General features: G+C 40.1%; 1 protein-coding gene across 2 annotated transcripts in view; it reads left to right on the forward strand.

Annotated features, from left to right (window-relative positions):
* Nucleotides 1–19,216, forward strand: part of MYLK4 (myosin light chain kinase family, member 4) — a 114,116-nt gene that overhangs the window by 24,144 nt on the left and 70,756 nt on the right. The window contains exon 2 of one of the 2 annotated variants that reach the window (XM_005869531.2): nucleotides 3,467–3,737. In XM_005869531.2, the coding sequence (XP_005869593.1) occupies nucleotides 3,467–3,737 (271 nt within the window). Of the gene's footprint in view, nucleotides 1–3,466; nucleotides 3,738–8,432; nucleotides 8,712–19,216 lie in introns of those variants that run through there. The other variant, XM_014542310.1, reaches the window with a different exon arrangement.

Here is a 19,216-nt window from a genome sequence, read left to right on the forward strand (position 1 = left end):
TTCCCCCCCCCCCTTTTTTTTGGTTTTACTAGCATACCCTTCAGGGTAGCAGGGTAGTATGGTGGCCTGACTTTGTGGATTGTAAGGGATTCCCGTGGAATGCTGGATAGACCAAGTTCTGCAAAACGTGGTGAAATCATGGCTGCTATAAGTAGGCACATTATCAGTTTATCTTGGTTAATATAGCTACAATTAGAAACAGGTCTTATTGAATTCATGCAAAGAAACGTATTGCCACTTATTAAGAATTGCCAAATACTGGAGGGACAGGTGGGGAGAATATATCTAATTTACCAAATTTGCATTAAAAATGCTTCCTTATATCTGAAAAACAAAAAGTTTAAGAATCAGCAATACTTGCAAATGACATGGAATCGTGTCCTTTTTGCAAAACACAATATTCCAGAATAACAATTAGAGCTATAAATGAAAGCATAATATGGTTATTATTATTTGACAAAGCTTCGCATGTACCTTAAGCAGAAAATGTTCCTTCATGAGAGAGAAAACAAATATTTGAGGCATTCCATCCAGGGCCTATTGGAATGATCTAAAGTCAATTTTAGGTCAAGAAAAAGTTTCTTAAAATTCAAACCCTGGAAGGATTGTCAAATTTATTTTGCCAAAAGATGATATATCAAAGACTATTAGACACAAACATGAGCTAGTAAACTTCAATTCCCATGATTAAGATTTATTTTTGTAAAAAATACCTGATTAATATGAAACATAACCATTTTAATAATTTATAGAACTTTTGCTTCCTGGGTAGAAAAACTGGAAAGATCTTTTCCCTTTTAACAGACTAGAAAAGGACTAATCAAAATGAGGTTTATTCTCTAACTTCATTTGTCCTTCGGTGTGGTCAGCAAATGACACTAATCGGATTTCTGCTATCAATCTCCCTGAGTACATTGATATAAGCTATTCACCATCTGGTTATACCCTCTGGTTAGGGAGGCAAAATGAAAATCATTTACTTGTAAATGTCCTTGGTTTAGGGAAGATGGTTTACTAGATGGCTCCAAATTTCTGTTTACTATCCAAGTGGAAACATGTATTTTTATTTTATATAGAATACATCATTGATATGAATTAAAAATAAGAACTTTGTTTTTCTTTTTTGAAAAGCAAGAGAGCACCAGGGGTTGGTGTTAAAGTGGGGAGTGGAGGAATCAGCAAAGGCCCAAAAAAAGAGGAGAAAATCACCCAGACCTTGAGGAACTAGAGGATTATCTGTATTACTAGTTGTATTTTCTAAGCAAGCCATGTTTTAAATAAAGCTAGGAATGCACTACTGTTAAAATCAGACAGGCGGGTTATTTGGCTGGATTTTCTTTTCTTGGTCTGTGATGGAAAACTCGAGGGAAATGCATGGTGTTGCCTGTTCCTGTTCTTTGTAACTCCCTGGACGCCTGCACTTTCAACCTTTCCCTAGAGTTGTAAACAGTTGGAGATATTGCAAGTAATTTTAAAGATTAAAAGATTAAAACTGGCTAAGTGCTTTCAGAAGATCTCTCCTATTATAGTTGGACATATTCACAGGGTAAGATGGGTAAACAAAGGTGTCTGTGGGGTTCTCTTACCAAGGATCCTCCTGGCTGGGAATGAGCAGTTATATAATCATGAGTCTGAATGGGGCAGAATGTCTGGACTTATGATCATCAACAACAAATGCAGTTTTATAATTCTGAGCATGTTGCCACACTGATGAGAGGAAAAGGTGAAGGTGATATTTCATCCACTGCTCCCAGTCTGTCCTTTCCTTACCTGACCTCTGAAATGGAGCCATTGGCCTTAAAAAGCCTGGTGTCTAAAATTAATATACTTCCCCATCTGACTAAGAAGGCAACAGCTGAGCAACATGAGATCAAGGACCATATTAGTTTAAACAGGGGCTCAAAGTGATGTTTGAGAGAAAGGATACTTCTTTTCATAGTGGAGGCTGTCTTTTCAGAAGGTTTATGCTGACTGACAGTGAAGGCTTATACCAGAAAACCATGTAGTTATTTTGAACTCTGAAAAACTTCCCTTCATCTGCCGGAACTCATACTCTACACTTGGAGTGCTCAAAACCCTAGATATTCTATTTAAAAATAATTATTACAACCTCTCAAATCTCTTTTCTTTCTCTCCATGTTGTCTTAACAACAAGTTGTACCAAACTCCAGGTAGAGATTAACATTTAATTTTTTTTCAAAATTATTATCCCTTGGACCTAAGCTTTTTAAAAAAAATTATCTTTATTGTTGAAAGTATTACAGATGTCCTTTTTTTCTTTTGTTTTCATATGTTAATTTTTGTGTGTGTTTCTGATTCATTTTGAGTTCCATTTGCAATGACCTATTATATTTTAGTCATAATTTGCCTTAGAAATAGTCATGCATTTCTCTCCTCATTTTAATAATGAGTTTCTTTTCAGGGCAATTTGAAAGAATTCTTATAGTGGTCTATAACATATCTTATAGAGCTGTGGTTGCTACTGTTTACATTTTAGTGTGTCTATATGTAAGATCTTCATGTGGCTAAGTTGAATTTTGTAGAGCACTGGATTTTAAATAATTTGAAACTCAAGGTATAATTTTACTATATGAATTAAGAAAATGAAAGATGAAGTTTTGTGGAGATAAAAACAGATTATTTTAAATTGACAAAAAGCTGGAAGAAGAAATTTTCAGAAAATCTCCAGCAAGGGCCACAGAAGTTGGTGTTGGGAACTTGCCACCAATTCAAATCACACCCTTCCCCACCATATAATCAAGGGATGTGTAGATACATGCATGCATACATACATGTAGATCTCTAATATCGAAGCAGTATTATGTGTAGGACCTAATTTGTAAGGAAAATATTTCAAGGCAAGCATAAGGATTTGAACTCCTTGGTACTGACCTGTTAATGAAGATGGAAAGAAGGGTATCTGGGCAGATATCTTATCTACATGGGAGGGCTAGAAGGAAACGAATTTATTTTTAAAAATAAACACCGAACATTTTAAAGTGTAGGCAGAGAAGGGCTCTGGAAAGTATTCATTTGGTGGAGACCACTCCCCAGAGGGGGCAAAATTCCCAGGAGAAGCATGTGCGACCTTCCCACAGGAAGCCCTTCCTACTGGGGCTGGGAGAAGCAAAACCTTCAATCCCAATGAAATACAGACACTTTATATTCTGTATTTAAACTGGCCACTTGATATAAATATTATTTTATGCAGTGAGGAAAATATTGTTGCCCAGTGAAACTTAAGGTGCTTCTTGCTGTTTGCTTTGGTAGCAAAATGTGTGTGAAAAAACTTCTTTCTTTTAAAGTTCCATCATTTGAAACTCAATACTAATATTAGCATTTTTCTTCCTATTTTTGGATCCTCCCTCCAGTTTAAACAGAAGAAACTTCAAAATTTTCACCTGTCATTTTCCCAAAAGTCAAGTAAGTGAATAAGTGATGAGAACTCTGTTTCCTTTCTTTGCAGTCAGGAGGAAGGTGCAATCAAAAGTCACAATTGCATCTTGATTTACAAATCAGGGACAGAGGGAGATGAACACAACACTCCAGACAGCCACTTCATTGGACTGACCACCAAGATGTTAAAAGTGAAGAGGCTGGAGGAAATCACCACGTGTTACAACAGCAACCGTCTGGAGAAAGCGGCCTTTTTTCAGTGCATGGAGAAGGTTGAGAAGATGAAGTGTTTTCTAGAAGAAAGTTCTAGTGAACAGGATTCAAGATCTGGAAATAATGAGGTAATTGTGTGCTAATTTAGTCACCTGAAAAGTCTTAGTTCTACCTTATCTTTTCTTACATACATCAACAAAGATAGCCATTCATCAGCCCTCTTTCAAATTCTATTTTGTCACTTGAGTATAGGATTAGAGAACATTTATAAATAGGAAAGTTTTAATTTTGTTTCACTGAGGACTATGCATTTGTAAATTAAACAACTGAGTTTGGGAAGTACTTAAGAGGCCTTTGATTATGCATCTCTACCCGAAGGCTACATTATAGTTAGTGGCTTTGAAGTTATGAAAGCGAATTTATGGAAACACACATTTCTTAATATGAAAACACACATTTCTTAAGAAGGATCATTTAAAAGCATGGAGTTGGACATGAACTTTTGAGAAGCACTGCAATGGGTACAATTGCTGTGCAGAAGTTTCCAATTTCCTCAAGACGTTAATCTCCCAGATCGGTGGTAGAGCTGCAACAGCTGATGGTCAGTGGCAGGGATAAGTAGGCCTTGCAAAATGGCATGCTGTGTCCTCATCTGGGCTGTACATGGGCCCTGAGCCCATTGTGGCTGCTTGATCTTTGGTAAGTTACTAAACTCCACCTTATCTGGATAATGGGATGATAGCTGTTGTGGAAATTAAGTGTGATAATGGATAAAAAGCCCTTAGCATACTATCTGCCACCATGCTAAGCATTTGCTACATGTTAGCTAGCAACAATCCCATCCCCTATCTTAGCTCAGTTAGTTCCCCATCATCCCTTTGTAGATAGGCAGTTCCTGGCCCAGCATGGGCCTCACAGTGTGTTGCCTGTGCCTTGATTCCAGCACAAGCAATTGTTTTGAATGTGTTTGTCACTTTTTTCTAGTGTCACTCCTCAAGGTCGGGAACTCATATCACTTTGCATTCTCAGGTGCTTTCCCAGTAACTGGCACATAATAGGCACCAAAAAATGTTTGTGGGAGGAACAGATCTATTTAAGTGCAATCTGCTTTCTGGCTAAGGGCTAGGAATCATTGTTCTTAATAATCAGAGCAACCTACTCTTATTAAGCAGGTTTGGGAAACCTCTTTCTTTGTCCAGTTACTTTCTGAAAAACACTATTCAGACAGGAATTGCATTTTTAATGAGCAACAGAATGAAATAGATCTGTTAGGTATAAAGGGCAGAGGTGTCTTTACTGTAAGTGAATACAGAATGGTAGAATGTACTAGAGAGAAGTGAGTGAGGTCAAAATGTAGGTTTTCTGAGATCTCTACTTTCCCTATTGAGCTAATGTCTTGTTCAGTATACACCAAGAAAAAATTTCCACAGGTGAAATTTCAGTCAAATGCAAAGGGCTTCCTCGTGAGGGCTGTTTACAGCCCAAAAAAACAGAAGGATTTCTTTCTCTGTTCATTCATTTCTGTAGACAGAGAAGACAAAATATTCTTCTCAGATAACTTTGAAATTACCAACTGCCTTAGTAATTTATATGAATTTGATTACTTTTCCAGTACTGTTTTTCTCCACATTCTGATATAATTTCTATGAGTAGGCAATGTCTTCAGAGTGAGATGGTGCTAAGTTAAAACATGGACATTTTAAGGAAGAATTTTTTTGGTGATGAATTTCTTCAGAACATTAGAAATCAAATGATTTGGTAGTCAAATACTTTAGGATATATATACCTATATATGTACCATATACATATTTACTTCTCACCCAAGGACATGTTTTTATTGATTTGAGAGAGAGGAAGGGCGAGAGAGAAGAACATCAATATGATACAGAAACATTGATTGGTTGCCTCCCAAATGCTCCCTAACTGGGAATCAAACCTGCAATCTAGGTATGTGTCCTGAGTGGACACCTGCCACCTTTTGGTGCACAGGACGATGCTCCAACCAACTAAGCCACCTGGCTAGGGCTAGGATATTTTTGAGGGAAAGACTGAGAATGTCATTGCTCAGAAACCCTAAGAGAACATCCTTCACAATTAATCTGATGTCCTTTGTGTAACCTGGGCCTCCTGGCTGGGTCCTGCAGTCAGTGCTGTGCGGAAGGTGTGGAGGAATGGCAAGTAGCTCCATATGTCCCATTCAGCTTCTTCTTTGTAAATGGCAAGGGGCCCGGAAATGTCAGCAGTAAATTTCCCTGTCTCTCTCTTGCCTGGTGGAGGACAGATGGGCACACGAATGTGAGGCTCAGAGCTTTTCTCCTTTCTGTGGCAGCCAAGGCCCCTGTGTTGGAGGCTCCTGCCTCCTGAGCCAGTGGGTGCCAGGGTAGCCAGAGGCCTTGGCAGTGGGTGGGTGGAGAAGGGCATTCCAGCAGCTCAGATGTCTTTGGATATGTAGACAGAGCTAGATTGACATGTTTCCATATTCTGCTGGGGTCACAGTAAAGAACACTCTTTTCTCTCCAGGGATTATTTTTTTTTAAGCCATAATTTTCTCCACTTATTCTCCTTTCTCTTTTATCCCTTCTCTCTTTGAGAAGATTAGCACTGCTAATCATAGTAAAAATCTTCACTGTGGTGCACTGGAAAGAATGTACTCTGGCTTTCAGACACTATGTGATGTGGAAGCTGTGTTTGGAAAGTTTGGAGTACAATTCTTTCTAGAAAAGTCTTTACTCTCCAGTCCCAATAGGGCAAATTATCTGAAAATTTAACAATTTATATTTATTAACATGGTTTGGTAAAGTTCAGATTATTTTTCTTTTCCTGCTCTTAACCAGGTTTTTCTATTTCATTTATATTTCCTCCACTGGATTTATTTTAAACTATCTTCTTTCAATTCCTCTATGTTTTGTTGAATTTATTAAATACTACATATTCTCCTTTATAGCATGTTTTATTCATTTTATTTTTCTAAATTCCTTTTTATCTTGTTTTTTAATTACTTTTCTCATTCTATGATATTTAAAGGGTGTTCAAAATCACCTAAATAGTGTAGAATTTTAAAAGCTTTTAACAGATATGCCATAATAAACTAGATCTAAATGTATAATCAAGTAAAACCTAAAATAAATTAATCTGCCACATATGAGTGATGGGTTTCATAGCTGTGTGTATATACCATGAATTCATACATGATAAATGACTCATAATGCTAATTAGTATTGCTTTTGTACAATCAAACCCAGGGTTTCTCCTACTGTTACTTCTCTATTTCTTGTATGAATAGCCCCATTCTGCATTTCCCTCAGATCTAATTTACTGTTTAATACAAATACATGTACACACTATCCTATATGATAAAAGCCTAATAAAAGCTAAGTGTCTGGTTGTCCCGTCATCCATTCAACCAATCAAAGTATAATATGCTAATGATATGCTAAGGCTGCTCAACCGCTCACTATGACGTGCACTGACCACCAGGGGGCAGACAGTTGACCAGTCGCTATGATGTGAGCTGACCACCATGAGGCAGACACTCTGACTGGTAGGTTAGCTTGCTGCTGTGGTCTGGCCGATTGAGACTGAGCAAGATAGGCCGGACATGCCCTGGATCCCTCCCATGGTCCCTCTTCGGCTGGCCAACCTCCTGCCTCCCTCCCCGACCCTGATCGTGCACCTGTGGGGTCCCTTGGCCTGGCCTGCACCCTCTCTCAATCTGGGACTCCTCGAGGTTGTCGGAGAGCCGGTTTTGGCCTGATCCCACTCAATACAGGAGCTGCCCCCTGGTGGTCAGTGCGCTCCCACAGGGGGAGCACTGCTTAGCCAGAAACTGGGCTCATGGCTGGCGAGCACAGCGGTGGTGGTGGGAGCCTAAGCAGTCAGTTGGACATCCCCCAAGGGTTCCTGGACTGTGAGAGGGCGCAGGCCAGGCTGAGGGACCCTCCCCCCCGGAGTGCACGAATTTTGTGCACTGGGCCTCTAGTTAGCTTAATAAAAGACAAAAGAACCAGATAATTTTTTTAGGCAACCAGAGTTCCATTTTCCCTTTGGGTTCTGTCTGCTTCCCCTGCTTGCTATACATACCCCTACATTTTATGCCCAAGACTGTCCACACTCACCTCCTTGTTCTTTGATTTCCCCTACCTTCCTGTACACTCCTAGTTACTTATCCTCCATCCAAATGGCATGGTCCTGACCAGGGAAGTAAGGTGAAGCTGTTGGGGGTGTGGGAGGGGGGTGGCTGGGAGCACAGAATAAGGATGACCCTAACAGAGGCAGGATATCACAGCCTCAGGAATATTTAAATGCCTAGTACAAATGCTCCAAAGATCAAACAGGAAAAAACATTAATTAACAGAATGTGAATAGGATAGAGTGGGTTGGAGCAAAACATGGATCTGCCTCTTTGGATTGCAGTTGGTGCTTTTAATAGTAGGTGGCATTTCCTGACTAACTGCTATGAAAATGTACCATCGGTGGCATTCATAAAGATTAAAACTTAGATCTCAAGTAACGTTGATGAGGGTGGAGGTTTTATAATTTTTCAAAGTTACATTTCCCCACCCCACTTCTTTACTCCTCACTCTTGGGGCAGGAGGAAGCTGCCTGGGGGTGGCCCCGCCATCCAGGCGGATGCCAATTTCTGTCTTGCTAATCTCTTTGAACTGGGCACAAGCTCCTTCTCCTTGGTGTCAATTGTCACCACAGGTCTCTCTCTGACCCTGCACCTGTTTCAGATCTGTTACACAGACCATCATATTTTTCCTTTTAAAGAGGCGATTATCTGTGGATCGTGTAACTGGAACATCTATTGCAGGACCCTGCAAGCACTCTCTGTGATCTCACACTGCCTGCTCCTCAGAGCAGAGCGTTAACAACCCTGTGCTGGGACATGTGCTGGTGCGAGAGTGGGAAAGGGAAGGAACATATAAGCCAGGTGACTTCTTTATAGCCGCTTCCAGAGAATGGACCTCCCACTTAGAAGGAAAGACGTCTGGATTGTAGGTAGTGTGTGCCTCATCTCATCTCCCTTACTCTGGCGTGTGCTGCGGTCCAGGATGACACAGGGAGGTCGCAGACAGGCTCCTGCTCCTGAGGACGCACAGGTAGTGTTACCACTTTCAACTAAGACGGATTCGTTTTACTCTTGTTTGAATGTTTCCAATCAGGGAGTGGTGCTCGCCAAAGGGGATGGAGTGCATGCCCCAGACTGCCCTCTCAGGAGAGTCGGGTGATAATAGAGGCAGGTGCTACACTTCAAAGTTTCCAACACTTGCACCGCCTTTTGGGAACCTCAAAGCAGCTATTCCTGGGGGCATGTTAAAGTTGGCGACCTGTTTTTGCCTGTGAGAGCTAAAAATTAAGTCAGCATCTCTTCATTCTCCTGCTTATATGACAATTAGAAAATAAAATAGCACAAAAGCAGAACCCCCTTTCCCTTGTTAAGAAGTCTATGGCCAAAGCAGTCTCTGAAGAGTGACCTCTCTGCTGAGGAAGCTCTTCAGCGCGGCCTTCTGTGCTATTCCCTTGAACCCTTGCCCCATGATGCCTTTCACTTGATACCATAGCTATTCCAGGAATGGAATCCAGCCAGAAAAAGAACAGGACTCGGAAAGAAGAAAAATAACTCAGACTCTAAGGATATTAGCACTTTCCAGGAGACGGTATTGCATCTGGAAAAGCAGCCCTTTCCAAATATTTAATTTGTTTTTATCAGTTAACACAGAATAAGTTATTTTTAGAACAGTGTAAGAGTTTAGAAGATGCTACAGAAGACAGTCTGAACCACTGTTCCTACAGGAAGTGGATTTACAGTGGTGGTCCTGAGCTTTTTCCATTATCATCTACCTCACTTCCAGAGACTTTTGGCTTTCCCCCCCTAATGGAACACCCCCTATGAAATCTTAATACCATAGATAGACTGTATATCTGTTTAGGTTTTAAAGATATATCTGTGTTTTATACATAAAAAGAATAAAAGTTTTTTTAACCCTCCTAAAGAATCATTTTTACCCCCTTGGGGGGTGATATTACCCCCATTGAGAATGTATGATTTACAGTTAAAATATTTCCCTCCCCCAAGCAATTGAGCAACATTTTCCTATGCCTATATAGGAGGGCAAAAGTAGGTTTACAGTTGTGAATATGTGAAACACAGAGTTTATTCTTATAATTTTATTTACTAATTATTGTATGTTTTCCATATAAACCTTCTATCCTCTTTGTATATAAATGCCTTTCTTATACCTTATTTAACAAGAAACTACCAACTCAGCACCTTGGTGGTGTTTAGAGGACTGAGCGCCCTGGGATTCAGGCTTTTTGGATGTCTCAGACTTTTCAGGGGACCCTGACACAGTAAGCATTTCTGGGATCCTTAAGTTCACTCTCAGAAGAATTGCCAAACCTTGGAATGGTTTATCATCTGGTCTGTTGTCCCTGGGGACAAAGTAAGAGAGATGGGAAAGACATGGATAGACATGAATGGATTTCTTTTATTTAAAGAAGACATCATAAAACATTGTAAATCTCTTTAGATCTGACCTAACATCATGATTAGGTCTGTGTTTTCAGACTTGGTCACTGGTGCCCAAGCATTTATAATTTTTGGCTCTTTAACATATCTCCTATGGGAAATGCTAGAAGGGTTTTCATCTTCCAAATGGAAAAGAATGTTATTCACCTAAGCTATGAGAATGTAGCCCTCAAACTATTTCTCAATGAAAAGGTTAGCAAGATATATGGCCTACTTAGGAGTGTTGTTGGTGTGAATTTAAGAAAGTTTTGGAAATTTTTAACTCTTAAAAAAATGTCTCTGTAATCAGCTTCTACAACATATCCTTGCACTTTTCCCCATTGCTAACAATTATTCAGAAATGCGGGCTTAGAAATTTCTATAAGCCTAGCAGTTTTAAAAACAGTTGTTTATAGGGACATCAGAGAATCCTCTTTGTGATATTAATGTGCTCTGTATCCATTTATAACACGGAACAACTGAAAGGTTTGTCCAATATAGTGGGTAGAATACCTGCCATGTCATCCAGGCGTGCTGTCCCAGACATGCCGATGAGTCATATTTATGTTTGTGTCAATCCAGGTTCTCAGAATAATTAAAATTCTTGCTAGTTCTGTTATTTGGGGGTAATATAAGATAAAAATAAGATTATTTTTATCTTTCTACAAGTTAAAGCAATGTAGTACAAAATATAAATATTGCAGATCTAGTCTGTGTTCCTAAATAAGAAAATGTATAATGTACGTGAGAACAAAATTCCTGAATGTCCCTATCGACTTACCTAAACACGATGATGGCTGTAAAGAGCACATTTATCTATTAGTGTTTCCCAGACTTTCATTTTTCACATACCACCTCCATGACTTTTGCTAATCTGCATACTCATTTTACTCCTATTAATTACTTTCACATACCAAGTCATTTAAAAAATGAGCAGAATCAATAACAGAGTGAAGCCATGGTCTTGATATGCTTATCCTAAATGTTCAAATATACAGTAACACATGTGAATTTTAAAAATGGTGTGTGAGTGAACCCCAGGTCCCTAGCAATGAGGTTATCCCAAGTCAGCTTGTGGAAGCAGTTTCCAGGTCTCCGCCCTGTGCCGTTTGGCACTTCCAACTTCATTTCTCATTTTCTGCCTGCCCTGTAGCGACAATAGCAAAGACCAGAGAAACTGAGAAGCAGTCAGCAGTGGAGAGAAGAGAGAACCGAAGGCTTGCCTCTAGATAGCAGACACATAGAAAATCGATAGCAGGTAAAGTTTGTTTAGTGCTTTTTATGTGCTTGGACCAGAGTTCTCCATGTGGTTGCTTCTGAGGTCCCATCAGAAAGCGGAGCTGAGACAAGAGCATGTGTTGTTGATGGATCGTTTTGGGAATTGACTTAAGGGCATAGGTGTGGGGCCTGGAGGAGTGTGAAACAGGGAAGGAGAGAAGCTCCAATGAGGTCACATTGCTAAGCTGACCACTGCTGGATGGTGACCTCAGAGCTGTTCACTTATCGGACTGCGGGGGCTTCTGACCCAGCTGGCGCCATCCCCACTGGTTGAGGGTTGTCCCCTGGAATTTTCAGTGGCATATGGGTGAGTGCTGGCTCCCGTCGGGTCCTAGCAGCACTTCCACCTCATTTACAACTTTTAATTAGGGAAGAATGTTTGATTTGCCGTCCATTGATTGTGTAAAAATGACAGGTGCTCATTTGGATACTAGCACAAACTAGCATGTAATCCATGGCTTGTGGCTTCATGCATTCAGAGATTCTCATGGGCATGGTTGTTGTGGTATTTCCATAGTGAGTGGACACCACGGGCCTGTGCTCTGCATGTAGGCTGTGACTCAAAGGTTAGGAACATTAGGGGCATAGCCTTGAGAGACTGTGGAGGTCAGCTCAGCCAAATCCTTTTCTGTAGGGGGAACTTAAAGTCCAAGAGAGACCAAGTGGACTTGCTCACTATTTGTGACATCAAGGGACTATCCTAAAATTAGAGTTGTCTTCTAACTACATTTTCTGATGCTCTTTCCATCTTTTCTTTGGTTAGAGCCAGGCTCCTTCACAAAGGGGTGGGCAGCACTTGGCATGGTCACTGTCAAGGTTCCCCACTGGCCTTTTCCCATGGGGGCTCAGCACAGATCAGGGCAGACTCCTCGCATGGTGGCTGACCATCAGCAAGGCCTGCTGACCTCCTGCCTTGGCACCACCTCTTTCTAGGTAGGAACATCATATTTTTTCACTGTACCCAGACTCCTCCTCTAAGAATAATTTCCCCAAGGCCTCAGTCTGGGAGCTAGCAAGGCTCAGCTTTAATGCTCGTGTCAGTGACGAGGTGTCAGGAAACCTAAAAAAAGGCCGTGAGCAGGCTAGAGGTGTGAGAGCCAAACCTCTGACTTATCTAGTTGACCTTTAGCTTCTAGTTTTTGCATTCCAAATGTGAGCAGTGAACAAGGATGTAAAGTTCTCCTGTTCTTATACTTTTTATACAATTCAATGCTTATCTGAGCTAACTTAGGATAAGGGGTAACTATAAAAATTAGTTATAAATACAATATTTTAATTCACAATGTATTTTTTTGTTGTTCTTGGGAAAGGACTCTACCTTCTGTATAATATGTTTTATAATAGTACTCTCCTGCCTGGCTGGCATGGCTCAGTGGTTGAGCATCAACCTATGAATCAGGTGGTCATGGGTTCAATTCCCGGACAGGGCACATGCTTGGGTTTCCTGGGTTTTCGGCTTAATCCCCAGTAGGGGGAGTGCAGGAGGCAGCCAATCAATGGTTCTCTCACATCATTGATGTTTTTCTCTCTCTCTTCATCTCCCTTCTTTTCTGAAATCAATAAAAATATATTAAAAAAATAGCATCCTCTCACTTCCAGCCATACAATTTAAGTGGAGCTTTTGCTCCATTGTTTTTTGGAATGCCAGGGTGCATACCCCTGGTACTTTCCTTTTCTTTCATTCTCACCTGAGGATATATTTATTGATTTTGTATGTGTCCTGACCGGAAATGGAACCCAAAATCTTTGAGTGCACTGGACGACACTCAACCAGCTGAGCCACCCAGCCAGGGCTACCCCTAGAATTTCGACTTCCCTGTGCCGATAGCTAGTATTGTTCCGTCACAGGGGCCTGTTCCAGAGCACCTGTCAGTTCTACTGGCCCGTTTCCAGCTTGGATAACTTTGAGTCTAGAATATCTTTAGTCTTCTGGATGCTCCCAGAACACATAGGGGATAAAGGAGGAAGAAACAGCAGGGGTGAAGATTTGATTTAGAGCTTCTAAATCTCCCAGAATCTACCAAAGACCTTAGCATTGCTCTGAATCACTCAAACTCCTTTAGTTCTCTGGAGAGAGCTTCAGAGAGTCTCACAAGTGTGGCCTCAGAAAGTGTCATCACTCACTCTAGCCTGAACCCAAGGAACTCCAGCTCTTGGTGTTTTCCCAAATTGCCCAAGGAAGGAGAAGCTGGAACAGGCAAGGGCAACACTTGGAGAATCTACATTGGCCAGTGCTGTCTTTTGCTGAGACCAGCAGTTCTCAAAGTGAGGTCCCTGGACCCCCGGGGGAGTAAGATGTAAGGCTCTTTCAAATGTCTACAAGGTCAAAACTATTTTAAAATAATTCTAATATTTTGGCCTTTTTTCCTGCTTTGACATTTGCACTGATGAAGAACAGGCAGTAGTGGGTAAAACTGCTAGCACCTCAGCACAAAATATAGCAGCAGCACCAAAGTGCACTAGTCAGTAATCCTAGCAATTTTTCATCACTAGACACTCAAGTATTTGTTTTTAAAGAGCCAGTCTTGCTTAAGAATGTCCTTGATGAAGCAGGAATAAAAATGTACTTAATTGGACTATATCAGTGTAAATATTCATTTAAATCTTTGTGCCTAGATTCCGTATTAATTTACTCAATAAAGAATTGCTGAGCCCCCTGCTGCACAAAAGACAGCATTGGACCTGCTGGGATTCTCCCATAATTATTGCCAAATATAACACAAGTTTGCAGAGCAGATGCTTGGAACTCAAAGATGCAAGAAATTTCATTTACAAAGGTCTCTGACACTCTCAAAAAGAAGTAGAATCTGATAAAACATGATCATTTACTTAAAGGATAAGTATAGGAGATACATTTGAGTTGCAAAAGGCTCTTTCAGTCTGTAGCTCAACATATTTATAGAGGTGTTTTATGTTAAGGTCTTTCTTTAAACTACTTGGAAAATTCTTGTTACTTAGAAATTTAAAAATTGATAATTACAAGTGTTAGGTCTCACTTCTTCCCAACCTTCTAGAATGAGCATGTTGAATTGATATTATGATATGAGTAAGTTTCTACATTCTTTAGGCTGTTTTTGCATTTTACCTATTTAAGATTTAAACATGGGTCTATTTACTTATTTAACAAATATGTAAATGGTCCTTGCTGTGTGCCAGGTCCTGTGCTAAGCATTTTACAAATATGAACTCATTTAAACCTGCAGGCACTACCCTGCTGGGCTCCGTAGAGAATACTAACAATTTCTGACATTTATGTTGTGTTTCTTGTGTTCTAGGCACTGTGATAAGTACTTTGCACATGGCAAGCACTTCAGTTAATCCTCACAATGGCCCCATGAATTTGGTAAAATCATCATCTCTTTTTTATAGCTAAGTAAACTGAGACTTAGTGATGTCAGGGACTTGCCTAAAGGTTATGCAACTATATACCATGTTATTTCTCTTTGAATGGATTAGTTTGCCCAACACATGACATAGATAATTCAGCTTATCTATAGACATTTTAACTAGAATGTACTTTTTAAAACTAAATGTTTTAAATTCAAATTTGAAGAAAAATTATCTCTGATAAATTTTCTAAGGACAATTTGTATTATCTTCACATGATCTGAAACATAGTTCACATTTGATGATTGTTTTGGCTCTTTGTTCCAATTCTTTATCGAGTAAATTAATATAGACTCTAGGCACAAAGATGTAAACATAGCCAGAACCGATGGGTAACAGGAGCTAGTTCATTTTTCAAGGCAAACCAAGGCTTGGCTCTGGGACCACGAGGTAACAGTGACCTCTAGTGGGCAGAAGTTACGAAAGTTTCTACAACCCTGTGGTGAAATCAGAGCACTTCAGGGGAAAACAAATTGTTGGAATCAGTGTCATGGGTCTGCAGTCAGCACACTCTCTCAGCTGTTGGTTAATGAACACCGGAAGAATACACTGGGACTGGTGATGATCTCAAACATATAATAAGTTTGGGAGTTTATAAACTAAACTAGAGGCCTGGTGCACGAATTTGTGCAACAGTGGGGTCCCTTGGCCTCGCCTGAGGGATAGGGCCGAAACCAGCTCTCCAACATCCCCCGAGGGGTCCCAGATTGCAAGAGGGTGCAGGCCAGGCTGAGGGACCCCTCCAGTGCACGATCGGGGCTGGGGAGGGATGCAGGAGGACTCCGGGCATGTCCAGCCCGTCTCACTCAGTCCCGATCGGCCAGACTCCAACAGCAAGCTAACCTACTGGTTGGAGTGTCTGCCCCCTGGTGGTCAGTGCACATCATAGTGAGTGGTTGAGCGGCCTTAGCATATCATTAGCATATTACGCTTTGATTGGTTGAACGGTTGACTGAATAACCGGACACTTAGCATATTAGGCTTTTATTATATAGGATACTGTTTGTTAGCATGCTCGAAAATACTTAATTTTTTTGTTATACAGTGCATAACAGTTTTTATATTTTCCATACTTTATTAATCATAATTATGTCTTGACTATTAAATGAAATTGACTTTTCACTAAAGATAGATCAGGTGTTTGGGTGGTTTGCATACACACGGTTTACCTAATAATGAGAAGTTACAATGTGAGACATTGTTTACTGTCTGGTATGTTCAGTGTGAGACTACAGATTGAATTTCATTTCTGCCTCCTGCTATCTTTACGACACTGAGCACAGTACCGAGCCTCTCTCAGCCCATTTCCTCATCTGGGGCTAATGATACTGACCCCACAGGACTGTTGTAGAATCCAGTTAACATCATGCTTAGCATAGAGAAAGTGCTCCGTAAACCAAATAGGAAGCTTATGTGACACTGGGCATCTTTTTGGTGGCCTTGTCTCTTTCCTGCTATGAGTCTCACAGGTCTAGTTTCCTGAAGGACTCTTCTCCTTTAACATCTTTCCACCTTGAATTTCCTTCCTTATTTTACAGTGACTAGACTGGAAACCTTCACGATCTTGGCACCTCACCATCCTGCAATATTGACCCTTTCTATTCCCTGTCACATCCTATCGGACATCAGATAACAAATTCTGTATGTGGCATCTTGAAAGGTTTCTCAGATCTCTCCTTTTCATTCCCACTGGGTTGATGGCAAAATGGGTTTGTTTCTCCCACTGTCACTTAAGGATATGTACAGAGAAATTGAGTTATCTTCTCTTCAGAGGGAGAAAGGCATTGCGTGCAGTTCAGCATGAATGCTCGTTCAAGATGCCCAACTACATACAGGATAATGGGAATAGGACTTTAAAAATGAAAAGGTTGAAATTCTTAATGGTGGGATCATCTTTTTTGATATAGAGGATTTGGCCACATGGTCTTAGTAGAACATGAGAGAAGGCAGAGACTATTATTTTATTGAACACATTACCCAACATGCCATGGGAATTGGACAATGAGTGGTTTGTTCAAGCTTGAGGCAGTTTACAAAGATTTATGAACTCACAAATTACAACAATTGCTATCACTGTCATGACAAAGCGGGTGGGAGAAATTCCACTGGTGCCCTGTCCAGAAACTTAGTCTCAATATTTCAAGTGGTGGACGATCAGGCCTGACTTCCCCAGCTGTTGGATACCACAGGAGAAGCTATATTCCCACCTCCCAACTTCCTGTCCTCATTCCCTGAGAACCATTCCTGGTCTCGAGCTCAGACGGCCACACACAATTTATTACAGAGTTGCCTATTCTAATAAAATTAACTGGGGATAAAGGAAAGAATGGGAAGTTACCAGGCATAATGTCTAACTCTTAAGCTTGCCCACCAGAAGATAATGACTTAGAGTTGAAGCTTATTGATCCATTTCCAATTATCCTACTTTAATATCATGTGCTTGCATGATCAGCATCATCTTATGTGAGATTATTAATATTATTGCTCAACACATAATATTGGAAATTCTCAATGCATGTTAAAATATTCAAAGCTCTGCCCTGGCGTGTGTGGCTCAGTTGGTTGGAACATTGTCCTACACACTGAAAGGTTGTGGATTCAGTTCCTGGTCAGGGCATATACCTAGGTTGCAAGTTTGATCCTCAGTCAGGGGCACGAATGGGAGGCAACCGATCAATGTTCTCTCACATCGATGTTTCTCTCTCTCTCTCTCAAAAATCAATAAAAATATTTAAAAATTTAAAGGCTGTGAGAGGTCCCCCTGTTCAAGTGACAAGAGCAAAACTATTTTCAACCACACACATGAGAAACATTTAATAAATGTTAAGTTATTACATTTACTTGAAACATTATTAGCATTAGTATTTATCATAAGAACTTTCAAAATTTATTTGACCACTGAACTCCTCTGTTTCCTGATTTATATTCACATCTTAGGGTGCCTAACATATGCCCTGGGGAATGCTGGTTTGTTGACAGAGGACCAGTTATTGACTTTGGTATCAAACAGACCCAGATTCAAGTCTCTGTGGGGGTTCTTACCAGCTGTGTGGCCTTCATCATTTAACCTGAGCCTCAGTATTGTGTTCACGAAAATGATGTAAAAGCACAACTTTGCAGGATAATTGGGAAGATTGAATTAGTTAACCTATCTGTTAGCATGTAGATGTGACCCCAAATTTAATTTTTGTTCCCACTTTTTACTTTTCACGACCATTGCCCTCATTCTTGCTCCAGTTCTATGCCTTTTGAAACCCTTTCTGTTCTTCAAGGTCAGTTTCAAATCCCTCCACGGTTGATCCTAATCTGACCTCTGAGTTTGCATTGACTACATCATCCTTTAAGTACCCCATTTAAGTACCCTGTACCATTTGTAGGAATGGGTTTGGTGTTCTTATTTCATGTTGGGCCTCCTACTAAAAAGCTGAGGATCACTCCCTGTGTCCTTTGTGTCCTCATAACAACTGTGTTATGAAAGTCAATTTTCATCTGTGTACTAGTTATTACTAGTACATCTCATATTTTAGCCTTAGAAGTGAGCATAATTATTCATATACTTGTTTCAAATATTTAAACAAAGTAATGAGTAGGGCCAATTTCCAAACAGCTATTTGGAGTAATATTAGTGTTGGACATTTCTCCCCAGAGTTCCAGGAGGCTGACTTGAATTAAGTTGTAATCATTTCTAGACTGGCAGAATCAATTTAGAGAGGTTGGTGTGATCTGATATACTACAGCTTTCTTAATTTACCCACAGATTAAATTGTTCTCCATAAGAGATACCTGCATGTAATTCTGGGTGCTTTCTGCTCCCTTCTGAAGAACAAGGCAATCTTCTACCTCTTTCTTTCAAGTCAAAATTTGTCTATCAACTTGCACTCTGAAATGACTCTAATAAAATTGAATGAATAGCCAAGAGACATTGCATAGATTCTGAAGTCCCTTTTGAAATGAGTTATCCAAGAAAGAATGTGTTAATTTTAACACAGTTTTTATATGTTTGCTTGCTTCTTTTTTATGTTCTAATCTTTGAAAGTTGTTATTTTATGTGTGATGATGGTGATCATTCACTAACAACAAGAATCTCTTGCTCTGAGAGTGGTCTGTAACTTGTCAGTACCACCTGGTTCCACCCAGACCTACAAAATAGGGACCTGCATTTTCACAAGATTCCTGGATGGTTAATGTGCACATTAAGGTTTGAGAAACACTAGAATATTCGTTACCTCCTGCAGTTGAAAAATGAAGGTCAATTAAAGTTTGCTGTAAAAAAATTGCTGAAAGAAAACTAGACATTTACTACTACAATTGTGAATATGTTTACCTAAGTATATATATACTAAGTATATATCCATGTCCAGATTATATATATATATTCTCCCATGGGTCTCTCAGGCTGATCCTTGGGAACCAGGCAATATCCCAAATCCT

Source organism: Myotis brandtii, unplaced genomic scaffold (genome assembly GCF_000412655.1).
Source record: "Myotis brandtii unplaced genomic scaffold, ASM41265v1 scaffold298, whole genome shotgun sequence".
Taxonomy (NCBI): domain Eukaryota; kingdom Metazoa; phylum Chordata; class Mammalia; order Chiroptera; family Vespertilionidae; genus Myotis; species Myotis brandtii.